Consider the following 17,972-nt stretch of genomic DNA (forward strand, 5'->3'; position numbering starts at 1 on the left):
CCCATCAGTGACTTCTTCCCCTTATTATTCCTCATCTCCACCCAAACTGATTCAACATCATGATCCTCTGAGCCAATATCCTTTCTCACTAATGCACTGATCTCATCCTTTATTAACAGTGCTACCCCACCTTCTTTTCCTTTCTGTCTGTCCTTCCAAATTGTCAAATACCCCTGAATATTTAGTTCCCAGTCCTGGTCACCTTGCAACCATGTCTCTGTAATGGCTACCAGATCATACCCATTTGTATCTATTTGTACCGTCAACTCATCTATTTTGTTATGAATGCTATATGCATTCAGATAAAGAGCTTTTAAATTTGTTTTTTTCACCATTTTTTCCTGCTTTGACCCCACTTTCTGATTCACCTTTTATGTTTATGCATTCTGTCCCTTCCTGGCATTCTCTGGTTTTTACTTCCCCCAGTGCTACCCTGCTCTATTGCCTTCTCCTTATTTTTTGACTTTTAAAATTTTCGCTCATCTGAATCCACCCCTCCACCCCCCGCTAATTATTTTAAAGCCCTCTCTACAGCCCTAGTTATTTGATTCACCAGGACACTAGGCCCAGCACTGTCTAAGTGGAGTCCATCCGAACGGAAAAGCTCCCGCTCACCCCAGTACTTGTGCCAGAGTCCCACAAACCAAAACCCATTCATCTCACACCAGTCTTTGAGCCACGTGTTTAACTCTCTGACCTTTTTTACCCTATGCAAATTTGCTCGTGGCTCAGGTAGTAATCCTGAGATTATTACCTTTGTGTTCTGCTTTTTAATTTGGCCCCTAGCTGCTCATACTCCCTCAGCAGAACCTCTTTCTTTGTCCTATTTATGTCGTTGGTACCCATGTGGACCACAAAAACTGGATCTTCCTCCTCCCACTCCAAATTCCTCTCCAGCCCTGAGGAGATGTCCTTAATCCTGGCACCGGGCAGGCAACACAGCCTTTGGGACTCCGCTCTCGGCTGCAGAGAACTGTATCTGTCCTCCTAATGATATTGTCCCCTACCACTACAACGTTTCTTTTTACTCCCCCCACTTGAATGGCCTCCTGTAGCATGGTGCTGTGGTCAGTTTGCTCATCCTCTCTCGTCCACACAGGGAGTAAGAGCCTTGAACCTATTGGACAAGAGCAAGGGCTGAGGCTCCTCCATCATTCTATCCTGAGTCCTCGTACCTTCCTCAATCGTAGTCACACCCTCCTGTCCCTGACCACGGATCGAATTTGAATTAATTACTCCAATTGGTGTGACTAACTTCTGGATCGCGGCGTCCAGGTAACTCTCCCCCTCCCTGGTGTGTTGTTGTGTCTGCCGCTCGGACTCCAGCTCATCAACATGGAGCTGAAGTTCCTACAACTGCAGACACTTGCTGCAGATGTGGTCGCCATGGATCTCAATTGTGTCCACCAGCTTCCACAAGTTGCAGCAGTGACACATCGCCTGTTCTGCCATCTATAATGTATTTAATTAATTAGATTTAGTTTTTAGTTATTAATCCCGGCCCCTAATTTAAGTCCCTTAATTTAAAGCAAGAGAGAAAAACTCACCAACCAATCACTTCCCTGTCTTCCTGTGATGTCAAATGTAGTTGCGCTGTTCTCCTTTGTCACCCTCTCTTACCTGCTCGCGCTGCTCCCTGCGGTGGTTGGCTGTTCGCTGCTTTTATCCCCGCTGCTGCCGGTGGTGTTCTTTCACAGATCGGGAAGAATCTGGTCTTCATAGTCACTGTGAAGGAAATTCCAAACTGGTGTTTTGAGGAATAAATAGTTCTCATGTTACTCCTTGGGTTCTTCCTCTTCGGGAATGGGAGTCAATCGATAAATTATTTGAAATATTGTCACAGACGTTAAAACAGAAATGTGGTAATGGCAAACCTGGCTCCAAAGTCCAGATTCCAGTACATTTTCTGAGAACCTTCAAAGGTTGAAATAGGCTCCAAACCTGTAAAAAGTCATACTATGTCTGGCCCCAGAATTTCAGGTTAATTCTGTGAAAGTTAATTTCCTGTCCCTCTCTTAAACCTTTGAAAGTAGTGACGGGAATGTTAGAGGAAAACACGGGTGCGGTTCAACTAAGGATTAATGATTGTGGCAAAAGTGGGACATTCTCCAGAAAAACTGCTTTCTCACCTTGATGGGATCAGCTTCCACCGGGATAAAGCACTGTTTGCCTACTTCATGCAGGCGTATAGTACATTGATGGCACATGAGGGTGACATAATCTGCCAGTCCTGTCTCTTTTTTTGACATCATCTGGCAATGGAAGCCAGAAGTTCCAATACACTCTCTTTGAGGAATGCAGTGGAGACCAATCCCACCCCAATTTCTGGCCTCCTGCCTGATCCAATAACATCCCCAATTCACCCAACCCCCAAGGAAATTTGGGGCCATAAACACAAGGGAGATAATTTTGATTTTGGCCATTAGTGTAAAAGGGGCAACATCAGATCAACCACTCGGTATACATCTCTCTCGATTTTCATTCCCAAGGTGTGAAATTGAGTCTGCTGAAAGGTTTGCTTATATTCAATTATCTTGAAAGCTTTCGAGACCAGCACTGATAAAAAAATGTTGCAGATCTAGGGGGAGCGCAGTGTTTGGTGCCGTAACTTTTAAAAGTTGGAAAAATTAGTGTCAGGTGCTAATGCTTTCTAACTTTAAAAAAAAAATCGACATTTGCGCTCCAGAAAGTAGAGTGCAAAATCAAGCACTCCACTTCCTTCCTGGAGCGCAACAGGCAGCAGGCGGGGCGGTAGGTGTGCAGCGCAGCACAATGGGCGATGCAGCGCTGCTGCGTTGTAAGGCTCGTTCCCTCCCTTAAAGGGAAGGGCCATCGTGCAGGCTCTGCAAAAAAAAAATGTACCTGCTCCCCGATGGCTTCCGCGTTCCGGCCCGATCAGCCCGACACACTGCAGCAGAGTGCCGGGCTGGTCGATCGTGGGGGAAAAGCAGCAAAAAAAATTCAAAGAGAGAATTTCAGTATTAGTTTCACTTACCTCGGCCACCTCAGCTTTAAGCATCGCCCCCAAAGCACCCTTCCTCCTGATGAATACCTCCTGCAGCTGCCAATGTTTTTGCCCAGTGATACTGCAGGAGGCAGAACCAAAATTCGGGTGCGGGTCGTTGCCGGGGTGATGCGCACGGCGATGACGTCACAATCTCCGGGCGCAGGAGATCGGGGCGCAACGCCATATCGCCACTGCAAACATCCCACCGAATATCGCGGGAGTCGATCTTCTCGCTGCGCCCGGTCGGTAAGTGCTTCGTACCCCGTTATCGCCCCCGGAGGCGATAATGTGAGGCGCTAAGGGGGCCAATTTTTAGGCCCTAGATTTGGACTGAGCTCCACCAATTATGCATTCCTTCGCTAAGCTTGAAGTGAGCCTCATATTAGAGTCACCAGGCAACTCAGCTTTAGGAATTGGGTCACTCTCTTTCGAAGGCCTCATTCTGCCCAATATTTTTATTAATACTGTGACTAAATCGACCAGTAGACCTAATTAGGTTGATGGCTCATTTGATTTTCTTGAGATATTGAAAAAAGAGAATACTAGTTTTTCCATGAAATTACACTTAGGTTTTCCATAATAAAACCAGCTAAAATGATTTTTTTTCATATTTTATTGCACAACTGTTACCAACAAGAATATAGCAAAACTGCATTGAAAATCATATTTGAGTAAACATATGCATATTATAAACTCCCAATTGTATTTTTCCATGACATTTGATGCTGTGCAAATCTGATTTTTCTGTCAAAATTGCAAATCACTACAAGTCAGATAAAATAATTTGAATATTTGAAATAAAGATATATTTGAAGTAAAAGTAGTTAGTCCTGATAAAGTTTGCCAATATGAAATGGTATACCTAGATTATGATTTCAATGAACTACAGATGAAAAGAGCCAATTTGCAAGTGTTTGTACAGTAGCCCATTGATCACTAGTTCTACCTAGGTAAAAACTGAAAACATTGAGACAAATGCTATATTGTTTATACAAGTAGTTCGGGCTGGATTTTCGGTCTTCTGTCACCTGTTAGCGCCGTGGAGGGGCAGCAATGGCGGTGGTAAGCACTTCTGGGTGGGCAGCCAGCTTCCAACGCCCGCCAGGACTTTCGGTGCCAGTTTCAATGGGGAGCGGAGCATTGCCGCCTGGCAGAGGTAAGCTGGTGTGCAACACCCCGGTTTGATTTTTGGCTGCCGCCCAATTCGTAGCACTCCGTAGAGTGCCCTGCTGAGACCGCCTGTGAAAGCTGGCCACCTGAGTTGTAGGGGCTGCAGTGAGGTAATTAATGCCGACCTCAGGTAAGTGTGATTGGGGTTTTTTTGCGATTTATGTTGTGGTGGTGTGAGTTATTTATTGGGAATGTTTTTAGTGTTTTTTTTAAGAAGTATTTTTCTCTCCCGGGCTTCTCTTACAGCGCTCCGAGGCTGGCTGTTTAGCGCGGGATTTTCAGTTGCTCAGCCGGCCTAGCACTCTAGGAGAGATGTGTAACGCCTCACTTCGCGCTCCGCCCCACACTCAGGGCCCAGCTGATGAATTTTGCTCATTGAGGCGCAAATTGTTCCTGGGCACAAACTTTACCGCCCCATCGCCATTACCGCCCCGAAATGAGCAGAACTTAAAATCCAGCCCTTAGACTTTAAAATATATTGCTGTTTCTTGGTAAGAATTGGCAAATGTCTAATTATATTCAATATGCTATAACCTTGGGAGCTAGATAATGGATGACAATTTTAAACTGCTTAGAATTTCTCTATTACCTTTCTATACAACCTCAGAATGAATAGTATAATAGACAATGAAACTGTGTTTGTATGTGGCATTTGCTTGCTGGAATCTTTTGGAAAGTTCATTAGCAGTTGCCAATTCCCCTTGCATGCAATACTTATTGTTGCACACAAATGGGAAGTTTCGTGAAAGTTCTGGGATAACTGGATGAAAACACACTTCCGAATCTAATAATTATAACAAAGCCTTATTGCAAGTCACTTTATATTTTCCTCCTTTCCTTTCTTTTTCTCACATCATATCTCCGACCCAATAGCCTGGGCAAACTTAACATTTAGACAAGCATAGCCCTGGCTGTACCAACATCTCTGTCACTATTCTTTCAATATTGAAAAATTACCCACTAATTGTACCCAATAAATTTTAATTGTTTTTTTTCGGTATCAGTTAAAATGCAACTTAATTTCTTCTACACCTATATGTAATTTTCAGACAGCTGTTTTGTTGTTATGAATAAAAAAAAATTCTTGACCCCCACAAATCAAATTAGCAATTACACTTTAATCATTTAGCATGCTTATCATGTTGCTCTGGGATTTCAGTGGCTGTGGGATCTCATTAATATTCTGCTGCTCACTTTCTGCAGTATATATATTGTGTTGTTGAATGTAGTCAATGACACTTTCTGGGAGCAGGTATTTCACACTGTGTCCTCTGCGTAAAGCACGGCGTATATGAGTGGCACTTATATCATTCAGTACCCACTCCCTCACCACATGGATGTTGTGCCTATGTTTAAAGAGGATATCAGATTCGGAAATCAATCGCTCTGGATCTACATCCCCACGGCTAATACAAACAAGACCAAATTTCTGAACTATTTCCTCGATGTGTTCGTCCTTCCACAGATTGGGAATGTCAAACGTTTTCAAAACATCCGCTCCACAAAGTAATTTTAGCCTTGGTACAACTGCAGGGAGATAAACACAAAATTCACACGTCAATGAATGTGTCAAATAGTTGTGATAAAAATGTTTACCTGGAAGGCAATCTGTTTCAGACTGATGGGCAGAATATGGTTCAGCAGATTCTAATATAACACAATATGCAACACTCTGTTGTGAAACAAACAAAAAAATGGCTAACATATGTGTCTAATACATTCACTAAGACTGCCCAGCAGCTGATATGTCACACTTTTTCCTGTATGAAAGACATGATTCTGCTCCCTAACAGCTCAGTTGGTGAAGAACTAGGCCAGATTTTCTAGCTGGGTTATGTCAGCTCCTGGCATAACTCAAACACATGGGAGTCACTCCATAGCCTACCTGCTCTCCCCTGCCGCTTCTAGGGGTTTTCCACTGGAAATGATGAAGTAACATACAATATATCCACCTATATATGGGCAGGCCTATTGCAAGTAATGATCATCCATTGCACACTGCATTGATATGGACAACAGAGGGACCATTTAAATTTTAACTGCCCAGAAATAAGACCATTGATTGCATTCATTGATTGCCTTTTTTAATTTTCAATTTTCTTAAAGAAGGTTAACCAGGTAGCACAGAGACTGCTGGCCACACTACACTGCAGCAGAACTCTGCAGCCTATTCCATCCTAGCTTCTTCTCTCTTAGTCCCCATCCCCCAGAAATTACCCTCACCATGGAAAATCAGCTGGGGTTCAGGGTGCTTCCTTGTGGCACTTGGAACTCCCACCCCAATGAAGATTCGCACAAATTCTGCAATAACAGAAAATATAAGCCAGTGTATAATTGAGCTACACAGGTCAAAAGGTCCCAGGATTGATTTCCATTCAGTGCTGAGTTAGCTGATCTCAGCTGGAGAAGCAGTAAGGGTGTTACAATTGGCCTCAGGAGCCCTGGGTTAGGGAGGGGAAAATACTTTGGGGCTCCTACTTCTGATCGCTATCCATTGCTAGAAAAAGCATATGTGGTGTTTGGATATGATCAGGATTGGGCTCGGTTGTGATGCCAAGTATGGCTAACAGTCAGCTAACGTTCATTGTCTAGACTCAGACATGAAGAATGGCCAATGAGTGAGGCATCTTGGGCCATGGAAACAGAACGTTACCTTCAGGATGGGGAATAAATAGGTAAAAACACCAAATTATGGACTAGATTACCCCGCTTTTCACAGCCAATGGTTGGAGAATCTTGTGTGAGTGAAACCTATCAGTTACTACCACATGATAAAGCAAAATGTATGAAACAAAGGAACAGGAGTAGGCCATATAGTCCCTCGAGCCTGTTCCACCATTCAATGGGATCATGGATGATCTGTGACCTTTGCCCCATTAATACCTTTGGTTAACAGAAATCCATCAATCTCAGATTTAAAATGAACAATTGACCCAGCATCAACTGCCCTTTGCGGAAGAGCTCCAAACTTTTACCACCCTTTGCGTGTAGAAGTGTTTCCTAACTTCGCTCCTGGAAGCTTGCAGAAATCTCAATGGAGACCTTTTAACCTCTAGGAAGCTTAAATATACAAAATTCCAGCCAAATGAAAACTTTATTCTTGAAATGTGTAACACATTGATGACCTCAAGCTCATCTCTCATAGGGTTAAAGATCAAAGTTTTGGTACATGGCACTATGACGTGATACATTGGTCTCTGCACAACATGTGTGCTTGATTCATTCCTCCATTAAAGCCGGTGATATTATTATTCTGGACAGTCTGTGAGGCCCTGCAGGGTGATTATTTTCTCTGAGTTCATCACTTCACCTTATGGTCTGGCTCATCCTCTTGCATATATTCTCTCCTTGCTATTTTAATTATTTTTAAGTTCTCTTTTTATTTTCAGTTTGTCTAATCCTTCTTTCCTTGCCACTTTCATTATTCTGATTTGGTTCTTGTGATTTGCCCCTTGGTATGCTTTTCTATCCTTTGTTCATATCATTTTTTTGGGTGGTTTTATTTTAACCTTCCTTTTGTTTTGTTTGCTTTGTACGTACCAATGATGTTCCCATTTGTACTTTTCTTTTTCAAGGACTTTTACATTTTAAAATTATTCCTGATTTTTTAGTTTTCTCTTTAATGTATTAACTTTATGTTTACATTCATTCTATTTTTCCATTTTACCAGCAGGATCACCTCATCCCTGGACATCTGCCAGTCAAACTCTACTCTACGACAACTTTTCATTTAATAACGGTAAACAAAGTCAGGCTTGACCAGTTTCCCCCCTGCCAATTTACTAGTCAAATCTTAAAATATCCTTAGCAAGTACCTACATCAACAAAATCAATCAGTTGTTAGCTTAAAACAGATTGTTTTTAGTTGGCTGTCTAGTTTTATGAAAACATATGAACATATTAAGTCAGGAAAAGACCAGCTGGTCCATCAAGCCTGCTCACACCATGATGGTTGGAGTATCATGACTAAATACTTCCTTAAGCCCTCCCATCACCCCCACCCTTCGTCCACCCATTGCCATGTAATGAGGGGATTCAAATTAGTATTATTCTCAGACTAAAACGGAGGAATACTGACAAAGCATGTGATTTTTTAAACTTAAAATTATGCGTGTTATAGTTTTTGTGGATATATTGAACAATCTGTATTTCCACACTTGGTAGAGTACCTGCAGTGGTGTGGAATTATTCAATTTAAATTGGTTAAGTTCCAGCTCTGAAATTTGAAAGCTTATAAAAATCTTAGTGACTGTTCTTTGAAGCACAGGTTCATATGTTTGAACAATACTTCGTCAGTATAAAAACCCTGGAAATTTATTTTTCCAAAAATAATTGCTCAACAAGAAACAGTGCTGCTGACCCAAGTGTTTTCTGAAAATAATCCCTGCATTTCTTTCTCTCCCTCTCAAAAGCATAGTCAATCCTCTTACCTCAAGGCTGAGCATTTACAAAGGACTGACTGAAAATTAATACTGTTCTTCATGCCTCCTAAGTATCCATTTATAGAACAAAGCCATTCTGCAAAAGAATCTGTCGAGACAATTATTTTAAATGCATGTCCTTCAGGGTTAGTGAGACAAACCAGCAAACTGAACAAAATATATTTTGCCGTGCTTCAGCCGAGAGTCGATTGAAGAGGTGGTATTGTATTGTTGAAGAGATTTTACTGAAGAACTGCTTGTGTAGAAAATTTGTCTGAGTTTCCGTATTAATTCCTAAGGGACATGTTCACTGTATGCTCCGTTATAGAATGGACTTTTTGAAAAGTTTTCCCTCTCCCTTAGGTTGCAATCAAAATTGATAAATTATGTAGGTCGAGGAACTGGAGCTATTACTCCAAGCACTGTCATGGTGATCTCCTGATATCAACTGCCCCAAAAAAGGAAAGCGATAATAATAACTGTGTTCACATAGTACCTTAACATGACAACATGTCTCAAAGCACTTCACATAATGAATTACTTTTTGAGTGCAGTGACTATCGTTGTGTAAGCATTCTGCACAAACAATATTTCACGGACTTTCAGCACAATCAATACACCTGTAAAATGAATAAGGAATTTCTCCATTTTGTTCTGAGTGGTATTGGTTCAGGGAGGAGAATTGGCCAGGGCAGGAACCTCCTGCCTTCTTCCAATAATGCTACAGGATCTTGAACATCCACTTCACCACTAGAGAAGGCATGTTGCATCTGGTTTTAACATCTCATTCAATTGACAGTGCAGCACTTCTCGGTTGCACTGGAGGGGCAGCCAAGATTATGAACCCAGATGCTGGTGTGGGGTTTGAACCCACATCTTTCTGAGTCAAAGGAGAGAATCGTACCAGCTCAATCAATCCGTCAAGCAAGTTCAGACTAGACATCTTTTTCAAAGAGAGGGAAAGAAAACTGGAGAGCAAGTCACTTCACACAGCTCTTAGCAGGCACAATGCAGCAGCATTTGGGAAGTCCGAAAAGCAGAAACAAGCCCATCCTCGCAATCGGAGAAGCTCTATTACAAAAAAAAACACTTAAGATGCAAGAAATAAAAAGGTACTGAGGCATGCATGGAACCAGGGACATAAAGAAATGTTTGCGCTATCATCAAATGTTATTGAAAGATAATACTTCAAAATGAGCTTTAAAAAAAGTAGAACTAAAGGGCTTAAATGGAAATGAGTGAAAAATAAATTCAGAGAAAGTATTTGGAAAATGTCCTTACTCAGAATAATTCATCAAGGCATGGTAATGAATACAAAAAAATTGGGGTAATTCAAAATACAATTTGAACTCATGAGAGAGTTAAACAAGGAAAGACTTGAAAGACTTGGATTTATATAGTTCCTTTCATGACCTCAGGACGTCTCAAAGCGCTTTACAGCCAATGAAGTACTTTTGAAGTGTAGTCACTGATGTAATGTAGGAAACATGGCAGCCAATTTGCACGCAGTAAGGTCCCACAAACAGCACTGAGATAATGAACAGATTATCTGTTTTAGTAATGTTGGTTGAGGGATAAATATTGGTCAGAACTCCACTGCTGTTCTTCAAATAGTCTATGGGATCTTTTATGTCCACCTGAGAGAACAGACCGGGCCTCGGTTTAATGTCACATTCAAAAGATGGCACCTCTGACAGTACTGCACTGAAGTGTCAGCCTAGATTTTGAGCTCATTTGAACCTACCATCTTCTGCCTCAAAGTGGAAAGCGTTACTAACTGACGTACAGCTAACACATAAATTGCACTTGTGGAATACGTTCAATGGGTTGAATAATCTTTTCTTATGTTCTCATCTCTTTGCTCATTCCAGCGTTTAGCAGCCAGAGAAAATGCAATGCATTTGATTTTACTAGACAGCAGTGCACCTTTAAAGTCGTGGGATTGTTGAAGCTTAGCCTGTGAGGAAATCCATACATGTCTGTTCCAATAGTTCCCAATGCTAATGACGCAGGAAAGAGTTTTCTCATCACCAATCTAATGAGGGATAATCACAAGCTCAGTAGTGTATTTAAAGAACAATGGGATATATTTACTTTAATATTAGTGTTCATAGAAAGTGTACAATATGTAATATAATGGATTAGATTGTGTGGTTATTGTCACCTATGCTTCATTAAGCACTTTGACCTGCACATCGTAAAACATGCTAATGTTCAAAAAAATCATCTTCTTCAGATTAGATTTCAGTGATTTAGATTGTGAGCATACAGTGTGTAACACATCTTTCATTCTAATTTCATAAAGTACACATTTGATTTATTGTCACACAAGACTTGTTGGAGACTTTATGGAGAAATTGATTTACCTGTTCACACACTGAGAGCAAATCTTATTTCTTTGAAACATGATCAACACAGACAGTGAAATTCTTGTCCTAAAAATTTTCATTACATTCTCTTTGTTATGGTTCTCCCGGTCTGATTTAAAGATTGTGCATCAAGAACCTGTCACAAAACCTCTTACAAAAAACACACGGTCATGAAATTCAAAGTCAGGACAGAATTTATTCCAATTAAGTGGTTCAGTGACATTCACAGCACTATGCCATTAGCAACAGTTAATGTTTCTGTACATCTTAGAAAGTGTGAGACCAATAAGTCACACCTAACAAGGTGGTAAAAATCATGGGGCCGAAATTGGTCGACAATAGGCAGCACATCCTTTGGTCATTATTATGCTTATATAAGATTCCCAGAAATGGACTGGTACTGTTTCAGGGATGAATATGTTATGAAGGCAAGTGCTAGTAAGATGGAGGGGCCGAAATTGGTCGACCAACCGCCTGCGTACCACCGACTTACTGCCCCAAAATACGATTTTGGTCAAAAACCACCTACATAACATTCACTGGAATATTTATCATTGACATACCGCCGAGCGGTATGCACACCGTCCGCCATGCAGGTCCGCCCACATACCGCTCAAAAAGTCCAGTTTTCATTGCATACCGCTGACATACCACCGGAGCTGCTTACCATCCAGGAAAAGGTGGTTTTACGTGATCATAAGTGGCGGGAATGGGTGGAGTGCACGGATCCACCATTTTGGAAATCGGGAACTGTCAGTTAAACAGCACCTCTGTATTTCTGAGGTGAACAATGATTTTACAGTGCAATTTAGGGTGGAAAAGGTATTTTTGTTACTGAGTAATTTATTAAGATAGAAGGCATTTTAGTTATATTGTGGAGATTTAAAAAGAATGGGGCAGTGTCCCTGACAACGACATGTGCAGGAAGTGTGTCCAGCTGCAACTCCTGACAGACCGCATTGCAGCACTGGAGCTGCGCATGGACTCACTCTGGAGCATCCGCGATGCTGAGGATGTCGTGAATAGTACGTTTAGTGAGTTGGTCACACCGCAGGTAAAGGTTACACAGCCAGATAGGGAATGGATGACCATAGGCAGAGCAGTGGAAGGAAGGTAGTGCAGGAGTCCTATGCGGTCATCTCCCTCCAAAGCAGATATGCCACCTTGGGTACTGTGGGGGAGATGACTCATCAGGGGAAGGCAGCACAGCCAAGTCCATGGCACCAGGGTTGGCTCTGCTGCACAGGAGAGCAGGAAAAAGAGTGGGAGAGCTATAGTGATAGGGGATTTGATTGTAAGGGGAATAGATAGGCGTTTCTGCGGCCGCAAAGGGGATTCCAGGGTGGTATGTTATCTCCCTGGTGCAAGGGTCAAGGATATCTTGGAGCGGCTGCAGCGCGTTCTGGAGGGGAAGGGTGAATAGCCAGCTGTCGTGGTACATATAGGTACCAACGATATAGGTAAAAAATGGGACGAGATCTTACAAACTGAATTTAGGGAGCTAGGAGTTAAATTAAAAAGTAGGACCTCAAAGGCAGTAATCTCAGGATTGCTACCAGTGCCATGTGCTAGTCAGAGTAGGAATTGCAGGACAGTTCAGATGAATACGTGGCTTGAGGAATGGTGCAAGGGGGAGGGATTCAAATTCCTGGGACATTGGAACTGGTTCTGAGGGAGGTGGGACCAGTACAAACCGGATGGTCTGCACCTAGACAGGACTGGAACCTATGTCGTAGGCGGAGTGTTTGCTAGTGCTGTTGGGGAGGGTTTAAACTAAAAAGGCAGGGGGATGGGAATCTATGCAGGGAGACAGAGGGAAGTAAAAAGGGGGCAGAAGCAAAAGGTAGGAAGGAGAAAAGCAAGAGTGGAGGGCAGAGAAATCAAGGGCAAAAATCAAAAAGGGCCACATTACAATATAATTCTAAAAGGACAAAGAGTGTTAAAAAAACAAGCCTGAAGGCTCTGAGTCACAATGCGAGGAGCATTTGTAATAAGGTGGATAAATTGACTGCACAGATAGCTGTTAATGGGTATGATGTAATTGGGATTATGGAGACATGGCTCCAGAGTAACCAAGGCTGGGAACTCAACATCCAGGGGTATTCAATATTCAGAAAGGACAGACAGGAAGGAAAAGGAGGTGGGGGTAGCGTTACTGGTTAAAGAAAAAATTAACGCAATAGCAAGGAAGGACATTAGCATGGAGGTTGTGGAATCTATATGGGTAGAGCTGTAAAACAGCAAAGGCAAGAAAACGTTAGTGGGAGTTGTGTACAGACCACTAAACAGTAGTAGGGAGGTTGGGGATGGCATCAAACAGGAAATTAGGGATGTGTGCAATAAGGTACAGCAGTTATCATGGGTGACTTTAATCTACATATTAATTGGGCTAACCAAACTGGTAGCAATACTGTGGAGGAGGATTTCCTGGAGTGTATAAGAGATGGTTTTCTAGACCAATATGTCGAGGAACCAACTAGAGAGCAGGCCATCCTAGACTGGATCTTGTATAACATAGAAACATAGAAAATAGGTGCAGGAGTAGGACATTCGGCCCTTCGAGCCTGCACCGCCATTCAATGAGTTCATGGCTGAACATGCAACTTCAGTACCCCATTCCTGCTTTCTCGCCATACCCCTTGATCCCCCTAGTAGTAAGGACTACATCTAACTCCTTTTTGAATATATTTAGTGAATTGGCCTCAACAACTTTCTGTGGTAACAAGAGAGGATTAATTAGCAATCTGGTCGTGCGGGGCCCCTTGGGGAAGAGTGACCATAATATGGTAGAATTCTTCATTAAGATGGAGAGTGACACAATTAATTCAGATACTTTGGTTCTTAACTTAAAGAAATGAAACTTTGACGGCATGAGATGTTAATTGGCTAGGATAGATTGGGTAATGATACTTAAAGGGTTGACGGTGGATAGGTAATGGCAGAAATTTAAAGATCACATGGATGAACTACAACAATCGTACATCCCTGTGTGGCGTAAGAATAAAAAAGGGAAAGTGGCTCAACCGTGGCGAACAAGGGAAATTAGGTAAAGTGTTAAATCCAAGGAAGAGGCATATAAATTGGCCAGAAAAGGCAGCAAACCTGAGGACTGTGAGAAATTTAGAATTCAGCAGAGGAGAACTAAGGGTTTAATTTGGAGGGGGAAAATAGATTATGAGAGTAAGCTTGCAGGGAACATAAAAACTGACTGCAAAAGCTTCTATAGATATGTAAAGGGAAAAAGATTAGTGAAGACTAATGTAGGTCCCTTGCAGTCAGAATCAGGTAAATTCATAATGGGGAACAAGGAAATGGCAGACAAATTGAACAAATACTTTGGTTCTGTTTTCACTAAGGAAGACGCAAATATCCTGCCAAAAATACTAGGGGACCGAGGGTCTAACGAGAAGGGGGAACTGAAGGAAATGCTTATCAGTCAGGAAATGGTGTTAGGGAAATTGAAGGAACTGAAGGCCGATAAATCCCCGGGGCCTGATAGTCTGCATCCCAGAGTACTTAAGGAAGTGGCCCTAGAAATAGTAGATGCATCAGTGGTCATTTTCCAACATTCCATGGACTTTGGATCAGTTCCTATGGATTGGAGTGTAGCTAATGTAACCCCACTTTTTAAAAAAGGAGGGAGAGAGAAAACAGGGAATATAGACCGGTTAGCCTGACATCGGTGGTGGGGAAAATGCTGGAATCAATTATTAAAGATGTAATATCAGCGCATCTGTAAAGCAGTGTCAGGATTGGTCCAAGTAAGCATGGCTTTATGAAAGGTATATCATGCTTGACAAATCTTCTACAGTTTTTTGAGGATGTAACTAGTAGAGTGGATAAGGGAGAACCAGTGGATGTGGTGTATTTGGACTTTCAAAAGGCTTTTGACAAGGTCCCACACAAGAGAATAGTGTGCAAAATTAAGGCACAGGGTATTGGGGGTAATGTATTGACGTGGATAGAGAACTGTTGGCAGACAGGAAGCAAAGAGTGGGAATAAACAGGTCCTTTTCAAAATGGCAGGCAGTGACTAGTGGGGTGCCGCAGGATTCAGTGCTGGGACCCCAGCAATTTACAATATACAGTAATGATTTAGATGAATGAATTGAAGATAATATCTCCAAGTTTGCAGATGACAATAAGCTGGGTGGCAGTGCGATCTGCGAGGAGGATGCTAAGACACTGCAGGGGGACTTGGACAGGTTAGGTGAATGGGAAAATGCATGGCAGATGCAGTATAATGTGGATAAGTGTGAGGTTGTCCACTTTGGTGGCAAAAAGAGGAAGGCAGATTATTATCTGAATGGTGACAGATTAGTAAAAGGGGAGGTGCAAAGAGACGTGGGTGTCATGGTATATCAGTCATTGAAGGTAGGCATGCAGGTACACCAGGCAGTAAAGAAAGCAAATGGCATGCTGGCTTTCAAAGCGAGGGGATTTGAGTATAGGAGCAGGGAGGTCTTACTGCAGTTGTACAGGGCCTTGGTGAGACCAAACCTTGAGTATTGTGTGCAATTTTGGTCTTCTAATCTGAGGAAGGACGTGCTTGCTATTGAGGGAGTGCAGCGAAAGTTCACTAGACTGATTCCCAGGATGGCAGGACTGACATATGAGGAGAGACTGGATCGGCTAGGCTTATACTCACTGGAATTTAGAAGAATGAGAGGGGATCTCAGAGAAACTTAGAAAATTCTGACGGGACTGGACAGGTTCAATGCAGGAAGAATGTTCCCAATGTTGGGTAAGCCCAGGGGTCACAGTCTAAGGATAAGGGGTAAGCCATTTAGGACCGAGATGAGGAGAAACTTTTTCACTCAGATAATTGTGAACCTGTGGAATTCTCTGCCACAGAAAATTGTTGAGTCCAGTTCGTTGGACATATTCAAAAGGGAGTTAGATGTGGCCCTTACGGCTAAAGGGATCAGGGGGTATGGAGAGAAGGCAGGGGTTGGGTACTGAGGTTGCATGATCAGCCATGATCATATTGAATGGCGGTGCAGGCTCGAAGGGCCGAATGGCCTGCTCCTGCACCTATTTTCTATGTTTCTATCTCAACCTGTATTACTGACAACCTGTCTAATGCTGGAACCAGATGTGAGAAGGTTTATTGAGCAGAGTTATAATGGTAATTGAGGAGGTCGCAGACTGATGAGGAGGAGAAGGCTATACCCTGATGACTGTTACCCCAAAAGTTTGACACTGTACAAGAGTGCTTAAATTAAATTCAAACATTTATGTAAAAATCTAAAAAATATACAATAATTTAAAAACTTTGTAAAACTTATAACTATAAAACAACTCTAACAACTTTAATAACAATGTTAACTAAACTTTAAGAACTTTAATAACAACTTTAACAAAAATTTAACAATTTTAATAACAACTTTAATAAAACTTTTCAACTTTAATAAACTTTTAGAAATCAAACTTAAAGTATTCAATGCACAAGTACAACAAAAAGACCCTTTGCTGGCCTCGGCTACAACCTCGCCCCTGGCATCGACCACGTGCTACACCACCTTTGGGACTATTTCCCCTTGCTTACTCCCGCCCGTCCCTTTCCCACTGCCCCTGAGCCTGTATCTCTCTGTGGTGGTGCCAAGCCGGCATGCAGTACCGCACCCTGAGTGCTGTTGCTATCGTTGGTGGTTAGACATTGCAGGCGCAATAACTGGGGCCTCAGGAGAAGCTCGCGATGTGGAAGGCGCGGCTTCAGGGCTGGACGATGATGTCAGCTACCTACCCTCAGGTGCTGTCGACCTGACTACTATGGCACGGTGGTGGGGGGGGGGGGGTGGGGGGAGTTCTGCGCCATGTCCAATCCCGTCGATTGCCGCATGGCTTTGACGACATCGGCGATTCGCTCCATCGCGGTGATCATACGCGACATATCCTTCGACTGCTGCTCTGATAGAGCCACGATGTTTGCTGCTATCGTAGTCATGGCTTTGAGCAGCTCTCGACCTATGTCGACGCTGGCCTGTGACAGACGCATCATGTCCTGGAACACGCCTACAGCAACTGACCTTTCCTGCACCAACCTCCGTTACTGCGGCAAAGGCGCTGCAACACTGGGGGTGTCTTGCTGTGCACGGCTTGGTCCCGCAGAATCAGAGGAGCCACGGGGGAATTCCCTGAATACAGACTCGGTGGTGGAGGATGTTCCCGCTGTCCCACATGGAGCTAGTGTATCCTCCTCCATCTCCACCCCTACCTCCACCTCCACTGGCTCCAGGATCAGCAGCTCTTCCTCTTTCTCTTCATCTTCCTCATCTCTGCCAGTGGTGAAGTTGGGAGAGGACTGGGTGACGCCAGAGGTGGAGGCAGTGGGTCTGTCATCTGTGTCGGTGTGGTCTGAATCATCTGAGTCCACAAGTACAAAACAACATTTAAAAAAGTAGTGCATCAGGCGAGGAGTCAGGGTTTTATGAGTACGAGTACAGTGACTTATCGCAGCCTTAAATGTCCGCCACTGCTGCAGTACTGCAGACAGACAGACAATACATATATAAATTGCGTTATATGCCCCCAACATTGCAATACATTACATAAGGCCTACATTACAGTGCAATAAACTTACATTACATTACATCAGGCCAACATTACAGTTATAGTTGCATTACATGACATGAGAGGACCGCAACACACATTGCATTTTATTCAACTTACCGTCTTGTGTGAGTGGGTCAGCTCCAATGCCGGTGGTGACACGGTTGCTATCCCCAACCAGGGACAGGGCACGGATCTCGAGGCTCCTGGGTTGTGGATCCTCCCCCCGTACTCCGCTGATTGGCTGCTATTGCAGGATGTCTTCTTCTGCAGAAAGTAAAGTAAATCAAAGTAAAAATCTTCAATCCATTTAACATCGCAGACACACAGGGTCACACACACACAAATTTAAAAAAACACTGTGTTGATCCTCTTGTCATTGCCTGAAAGCACGAATACATCGCCATAACATTAAGATAAATAACATCATCCGTGTGATACTGAACCTACATT

At 42.8% G+C, this 17,972-nt stretch overlaps 1 protein-coding gene across 8 annotated transcripts in view; it reads right to left on the reverse strand.

Moving 5' to 3' along the window:
- Window positions 1-3,684: 3,684 nt before the first annotated feature.
- nmnat3 (nicotinamide nucleotide adenylyltransferase 3) overlaps window positions 3,685-17,972 on the reverse strand; it is a 108,215-nt gene continuing 93,927 nt past the window's right edge. For 4 of the 8 annotated variants that reach the window (XM_070883617.1, XM_070883616.1, XM_070883615.1 and 1 more), the window contains exons 6-7: window positions 17,640-17,786; window positions 16,403-17,333 (exon numbers count right to left, since the gene is read on the reverse strand). In XM_070883617.1, coding sequence (XP_070739718.1) covers window positions 17,208-17,333; window positions 17,640-17,786 — 273 coding nt within the window. In that variant the 3' untranslated portion in view covers window positions 16,403-17,207. Of the gene's footprint in view, window positions 5,705-16,402; window positions 17,334-17,639; window positions 17,787-17,972 lie in introns of those variants that run through there. The other 4 variants (XM_070883619.1, XM_070883618.1, XM_070883622.1 and 1 more) reach the window with 4 other exon arrangements.

The sequence above is a fragment of the Pristiophorus japonicus genome, chromosome 6, assembly GCF_044704955.1.
Source record: "Pristiophorus japonicus isolate sPriJap1 chromosome 6, sPriJap1.hap1, whole genome shotgun sequence".
NCBI lineage: Eukaryota > Metazoa > Chordata > Chondrichthyes > Pristiophoridae > Pristiophorus > Pristiophorus japonicus.